Source organism: Lacerta agilis, chromosome 14, assembly GCF_009819535.1.
Source record: "Lacerta agilis isolate rLacAgi1 chromosome 14, rLacAgi1.pri, whole genome shotgun sequence".
NCBI lineage: Eukaryota > Metazoa > Chordata > Lepidosauria > Squamata > Lacertidae > Lacerta > Lacerta agilis.
In genome coordinates this window covers 40,841,661-40,848,869 of record NC_046325.1, presented here as the reverse complement: position 1 = coordinate 40,848,869, position 7,209 = coordinate 40,841,661, and the positions used below count along the sequence as shown (strand labels likewise).

General features: G+C 49.8%; 1 protein-coding gene across 1 annotated transcript; it reads right to left on the bottom strand.

The window, feature by feature from the left end:
- Window positions 1-400: 400 nt before the first annotated feature.
- Window positions 401-3,357, bottom strand: ARL4D (ADP ribosylation factor like GTPase 4D). Its single transcript, XM_033170846.1, has 2 exons — window positions 3,275-3,357; window positions 401-1,446 (listed from the first exon to the last, which is right to left on the bottom strand). Exon 2 carries the CDS (start codon window positions 1,368-1,370, stop codon window positions 777-779), a length of 594 nt encoding a protein of 197 aa, XP_033026737.1. The 5' UTR covers window positions 1,371-1,446; window positions 3,275-3,357; the 3' UTR covers window positions 401-776.
- Between the last annotated feature and the right edge of the window lie 3,852 nt (window positions 3,358-7,209).

Genomic DNA, 7,209 nt, shown 5'->3' with positions numbered 1-7,209 from the left:
TGCAAAAAAAATGAATATAGTATTTTAGCTGCAGTTCATTCATTTCCAGCTTTGTATTCTTGTTATAAGACATTCCGTTGTTGCGCCATAACCTAGGGTTTAAGGTGCCCTTTAGCTCCAAGCTTTCCCCATCTCAGTTTCTAACTCTGCATGCAAGCAGCTCTGCGTTCTTCCCTTGTTTATCATCTCGTTCATCCCCTTAGCATGCCAAAACCCTCGTGCACAAAAGATGACATAAATGCCTCACCCCCAACTCTGAAAAGAATGGTTTGTTTTTTTAATAATTTAAGGTTTGTTTTCTACAAAAAACAAACAGACAGACAGAAAAACAGGGGTGAGGAGCCCAGAAAACATTATGCTTTCTTCTTGAAAAGATATAAACAAATAATAATGCGGTTGGCGCATGACAGACTTCCACCTCTTTGGGAAATTTCCCCTTTCTCCCCAAACTACTAGCCTCCCAGGGAATCCAGGGCAGAGCAGCCTGCCAAGATGCTTTCTTACTGCCTATGGCATGTATTGTCCCTATTATTTATTCAAGTTGCATACTGCCCACCATCCAAAGATCACAGGGCGGTTCAAAACATTAAAAATACAAAAACGAGGGCACAAATGCTCCACAATTCGTAAGTCCAAAAAGAAGAGTCCAACAAAGAGGAAACTGTTTGGTTTGCAACCTTGTATTGCTCCGAAACAATGTCCCGGGTTGTCAACAAACTGAGGTCCGGGTGCAAAATGTCTGAATCCCCCACGGGTGATCTCACACCCCCAGTTTCTCAGCGCTTCTTCTTGCTGGTGCGAAGGACTTTTTTGCGCTTGAGAATCATTTCGTAGAGTTTCTCCAGGCCTTGCTGAAGGCCCTGGCCAGTGACAGCGCTGCAGCCCTGGATGTGGTTCGAGGTGGAGGCGCAAAGTTCGTGCAAGCCGAGGAACTTCTCCACCTCGGCTACGGAGAGGGCCTGGACCACATCCTGCTTGTTGGCCAGCACCAACATGGGGACGCCCTGGTTTTCCGAGGAGCGGGCGATCTTGTGCAACTCCACGCGGGCCTCCTCCAGCCGCTCGGCCTCCGAAGAGTCCACCACAAACACGACTCCATCCGTGCGGCGCATGTAGGATTTCCAGAGGGGGCGCAACTTCTCCTGGCCGCCCACATCCCACACCTGGAAAGTGATGGCGCGTGAACCGCCCAGTGGCACCCGGATCTTCTCCATGTTGAAGCCCTTCGTGGGCGCGCTCTTGACAAACTCCTGGAACTTCAAGCGGTACAGCAGCGATGTTTTGCCGGCTGCATCCAGCCCAACCACCACCACATGTAGGGCCTGCAAGTGGGGCATGAAAGGGGGCACTGGGGCCAGCTGGTTCCCCATAGTCCTCTGGACCACAGCCAAACTTTGAAGTGTTGCTGGCGGCCGGATTATTTTTCCGCTCACGGCAGTTGTGGAACTGTGGCAACAAGACACAGAGGTACAGTTAATGCAAAATACAAACCCATGTGCACATGCTTTGCCTCATTATGGGCAATGCTTGAAGATGCAGCATTTTGGGGGGGGGGTATTGTTAAAGACATGCTGATTAAACAAACAGGGGAAATTGGAACATTTAATGGTCTTTTGTGAACTACCCGTAACGCTTTTGAGTCTACTCTTCAGATGCCAAAGTAATCCCTCAGCTAAACACCTCAAATTCCTTGATTCAAACAACACTTTCACAAACGCTAAAGAAACCTCCTTCACAGAAAAGCTCAATTCACACAGAGGACAATCGATCTGGAGAAACTGGTTTTCAGAGAAGCTGAATCGTGCCTATTTGCAGATCCACATTAACTGGTAACTTTCCTTTCCATTAGTATATTTTAAAACATTTACATGCTACTTTTCCCATATTCATTTCAAAAATAGTTAACATCACAGCCTATAACAGCAAGGAACAGCACAATGACAACATCTCTATAAAGAACAAAAGAAAGATGCTAAGTTTAAAAGCCTAAAAATGGTTTTTATTTTGGTAGTTTTAAGTAAGAAGTGAGGAAGCTGTAGAGAGGTGTTCTTTGCGTGTGTTTTTAAAAGAGAGTTCAACAACACTGGGGCCACTACAGAGAAGTCTCCGGTGCTCATGTAGCCTCAATGTAAGGAGGAATCTGAAGCAGTGATTTATTAAAAGATCTTAAGTGCGGGGGGGGGGGAGTTATCCTCCCCCCTCAAAGACTTACAGTCCTTCTCCTCAATACCTTTGGATTACTGGCCAAGGACAGAAGCAGTATTACTTTAAATAGGCACAATGACTGGTGGCAAACAGAGCCTAAAGAGGTTGTTTGGTCAGGATCTGTGCTCAAAAACTCTCCAAAGATGGGCATTTATCTCAAGAACAAGAAGCCTTCCGAAACACAACCCTCTCTAATGCTGCAATATCAGCTGAATGTTTACTGAAAGGTATGCACAAAAATACTTTGTCCACCTCATGAGAAGAGAAGACTCCCTGGAAAAGACCATGATGTTGGGAAAGATGGAGGGCACAAGGAGAAGGGGACGACAGAGGGCGAGATGGTTGGACAGTGATCTCAAAGCTACTAACATGAGTTTGGCCAAACTGCGGGAGGCAGTGGAGGATAGGCGTGCCTGGCGTGCTCTGGTCCATGGGGTCACGAAGAGTCGGACATGACTGAACGACTGAACAACAACAACAAATGCACAAAAAGTGCTGGGCTGAGTGCATTTTCTAAACATGCGATTCAGTCGCGCTCAAGTCAAGTTATGCCTTTGGAGGTTACAAGGGGAAAAGATAATTGCATATATTCAGAGGACTCTTGCATGTTGTCCCTTCCAGATCTAGACCTTGTAAACAGATTTTGGCGCTTGATGTGGATGCCTGGAGGGGGCGAACAAGGGCAAACGGTGCCGAGTCTACAGAAAGAGAAGCGGGGGAAAGCCACCCTCCGATTCGGAAAGCCTTTTTTCCCAAGCAAGCGGAAGCGCCCGCCCAAATTCCCCAGGCCCGGGCGATTAAAAAAATAAATAAATGCACTCTGTACTTGCTCGTGGACACCCTCTCCTACCTAGTTCCGCGTCTGCGCCGAAAGGAGACGCGGGCCGAATTCAGAACCCGGGAAGCCTAGAAGGGATCGCGGAGATTCGCAGGCTAGGAAAATGCACTCTGTACATGCTCAGGGGCACCCTTCTCCTGCCGAGTTCCGCGTCTCCACCGAAAGCGGGCCGAATTGAGAACCGGGGAGGCCTAGAAGGGATCGCAGGCTCCGGAGATCGAGAGAGATTACCTTCCATGGGGATTCCGAGTTGGCAGCTGCGCGCCAGCCGCAGCAGCAGCAGCTTCGCCGAGAAAGAAGCCGTCCTTAGCCCGGGCTCTCCACGCGCCCAGCTCGCCCGCAGATGCCTCTCGACTCCCGGGGAGAGGAAAGGCGAGGCCAGCTCGGCGGCGTCAGCGCTCCCGAAGCCAATCAGCGCCCGAGATGCAGCTGCGGGGGAGGCTTCCTGGAACGGACCAATCGGAAGCGCGCGCTCCACAGCGCCGCCGCCGCCGCCTCGGAACTGCAAGCGCTTTTTTCTCTCTCTAAACGCGCGCTGTGCGCTCGCTCCCTTGGCGCGGAGTTTTGAGCGTGCCAGCTCCGATCCAGGACTTTTTTTTTTCTTTTTTGCAGAAAGGCAGCCGGGCTCGCAGCTCTCTGGAGGCAGTCTTCTTCTTCTTCTTCTTCTTCTTCTTATTATTATTATTAATAATATTATTAATAATAATAGATTTTCACGCTTCCCGTCGCTGGGCGGCTCACAACACAGAGCGCGAAATGCGTCGTGGAGTAACAAGAGCGAGCTCGGTCCGTGGACGCGAGACGCTTAATCCCGGCGTCGAGGGTTCGAGCCCCACGTTGGGCAAAAAGATCCCCGCGTTGCAGAGGGGGGTTGGACTAGGCTAGATGAGCCTCCCTTCCAACTCTGCGATTCTATGCAAAAGGACACATTTAAAAGGACATGGGAATGATGTCAACCAGCCAAAGGCCGCCTTTGAGTCCTTGTCGGGGGAGGGAAAGGCTGGATATAAATAAATACACATTCCTTGCATGTGGAAAGCTCGTTGCCAGGGAGAAGGGGCCGTCTCCTTTACACGCTAGCTTTCTCTGCGCGGGGACTTCTGCTCGTGCAAAGGCACAATTCTAATTTCCCCCCGGAGCCTGGTTTTCAGTCCTGCGTCTCTGAGATCCAAAAAGTAACAAATACGAGCACGTGCTGTTCTCCGCCCCCCCCGTCTTTGTTTGTTTGTTTGTTTGTTTGTTTACGGCGATCGCTCGCGCACAGGATAACTTGCAACAAACAGCCCGCTGCATTTTGCAGTGACCGCTCCGCTTGCAAACTTGTCAGATTCCCGCTTCCCTCCACCCCCGACTTTCGTTTGCTACTCTCTGGGTCGTGTTTGCCTGCTCTCCCGCTCTTTCTGGGCGAGCTCTTGCAAATAAGCTTTCCCCTGCATGGGTGCAGGGCCTGGCACGCACCCGGGGTGCCAAATCAGTCGCGCGCTGCGAGGACGCGCCTCCTCCAGGCTGTACTGGGAGAAGCAGCGCCTGGTTTCTGCCGCCCCCTGGCGGCCAGGTGCGGCAAGTGGGGCGCCTCCGGCGTCGTCGTCTTCCCAGTTGCCCGGGCGTCGCGGCATTGTGTGACCCGACGGGCCTCGGCGACGGTGCCACCGAGGCTGCCCGCGGCTGCAGGCAGTCCGGCGGGCAGCACAATGGCGGACGCCTACCACTGGGAAGCGCGGCGCAGGCAGATGCAGTTGGAACGCCGATGCAGGGAGATGATGATGATGCAGGTACCTGGGAAAAGGAGAAGAGGGGAAACCTCTCAGGTCCAGGAGGAGAGTCGTTTAAAGGGGGGGGGGCAAAAAGTTTCCCAACAGATGGTGGGGAAATGTGGGGCACAGGGGTGCAGGAGAGAATATGATGGGAGTCACAAAGCGCTGCATTATCTTGAGTTGGTTGTTGCTTGGTTCATCTAGTTGCAGGCTGCCAACTTGAATAATTTTTTTTTTGGGGGGGGGGCGGCGGCCAGGTAAGCCCAGGCCCAGCCCCACATAAATCGATCACAAGACATGGCACATGTACACCATTTGAATGGCAACTTGGGAAAGCGGCCCCCCTCAAATATTTTAGGAATGTGATGAAGGGACCCTAGCAGTTGGCTTGTATGCCTAGATGTCTTCTCCGACCACCAGCAGCTGCCCAAGATCTGCAAGGGTTTCAGCCTCCACAGCCACTCGGCCCTTTCAATACCTCAAGGACAGCCTCTCTCATATGAACTGGCCCAGACCCTGCGATCGCCATCTGAGGCACTTCTTATGTGCCTCCTGCACGAGAGATCCGGAGGGTGGCAGCACGAAAGCGGGGCCTTATTCTGTGGTGGCTCCCCACTTGTGGAATGTTCTCCCCAGGAAGTTACAGGTGGGTAGCCGTGTTGGTCTGCCATAGTCAAAACAAAATAAAAATTTCTTTCCAGTAGCACCTTAGATACCAACTAAGTTTGTTCTTGGTATGAGCTTTCGTGTACATGAGTGTATCTGAAGAAGTGTGCATGCACACGAAAGCTCATACCAAGAACAAACTTAGTTGGTCTCTAAGGTGCTACTGGAAAGAAATTTTTATTTTCTCCCCAGGAAGGTTTGCATTACATTGCATATCTTTAGGCTCCAGGCAAACGCATTCCTTCGGTCAATTTAACCATCTGTTGCCTTTTAAACTGGGTTGGGTTGGGTATTGTTTTGTTTGTTACTATGTATTTTTGTGTTTTTATACTGTAAACTGCCCTGTGGTCTTGGATGAAGGTCAGTGTATAAATTTAATAAATAACAAAAACAACTGGAGAGGCCAAGGGATTGGCTAGGGGACCTTATGCATGCATGTGAGGGGAAAGTGGGGAGGCCGGTAGCTTTGTCTGCAGACGTTTCCAGGTCCAATCCCTGAACAGTCTTCAGATCGGACTCCGAATGACCCAGGAGGGCTGCTGCCTGTCACTGTAGCCTTGGAACGTGCAAGTGGAGCATAGTAGAAGATGGGAATTGAGGAATAAGGAACTAAATTTGTGGGGTGCAGAATTCAGAGGGGAAGGGAAGGAGTTTGGAAGGATTGGCGAGGGAAATTTTGATCAATAATCGCTGCATTAATGGTGAAGCTACGTTCCTGTCAAAACTAAGGTAAAATAAAGAGCAGAAGCAGATGAGCTACTCATTGGCAGCAGAACAGTAACGGGGCATAGGAGAATTAGAGGAGATCCACAAGATGAATAACTATACATCTGAAAGGGAGCCTTGTATAGGGAAGCTTTTTAATGTTTAATGTTTTGTTATGTTTTTATATGTGTTGGAAGCCGCCGAGAATGGCTGGGGCAACCCAATCAAATGGGCAGGGTACAAATAAATTATGATTATTATTATTAGACAGTTACCCAGGCTGAAAAGGGAGAAATCCAAAGGGATGTTGCAGAAGGGGAAGGAACAGGAAAATGCACACCTGGTCCAGCATGGGCAGGTATTAGCCAGGGAAAAGTAACATGGCAGATTTCACTTTGCATGTCTGTGGTTGCATGCAGGCGAGAGGACCCTATGGAGGACAGCAGCATGACTATGTTTTGAGGGATATCCAGGCAAAATGCTCCATCCCGCCGCCCTCCAGCACCGTGTCTCAGCATCCAGTCTCCCAAGGTAAGGGGAAGGGTGGGGCTGAGCCAGGGAAGCTGTTACAAGAGAAGGGGGTGTTCAGAGATGCCTTGTCCATGAACATCACCTACCTAGGCTAGCCCCTGGACCCAGCCTCTGGAAAGGAATATAATTCTAAGGTATCTCAAACCCTCGGTGAGTTAGTGACTTCCCCTCCTGGCGAATTGAGCGGACAAGACCAATCGTAGGCCCAATGGTCAAGAAGGTGTTTCTGTACCTGCTGCGGAGGGATGTGAGGGGCAGGTGAGGCTGGAGAAGGAAATCTCTCTTTTAAAAAATATTATTTTATTTTATTTTTAAAAAGTATAAACATACAACAATTCAAAATCCAAAAACTGAGATTACTCTGAATCTCCTGACTTTCCCCCCTCCCCATCCCTTCCATGGGTCCTAATGAAATAATTACAACTGCGTTTCAATATTTATCCAAATATTTTTTTCCTTCTGAATTGTCCATAGTTTCTGTTACTTTACAAATGTGATTTAAATCCTGCC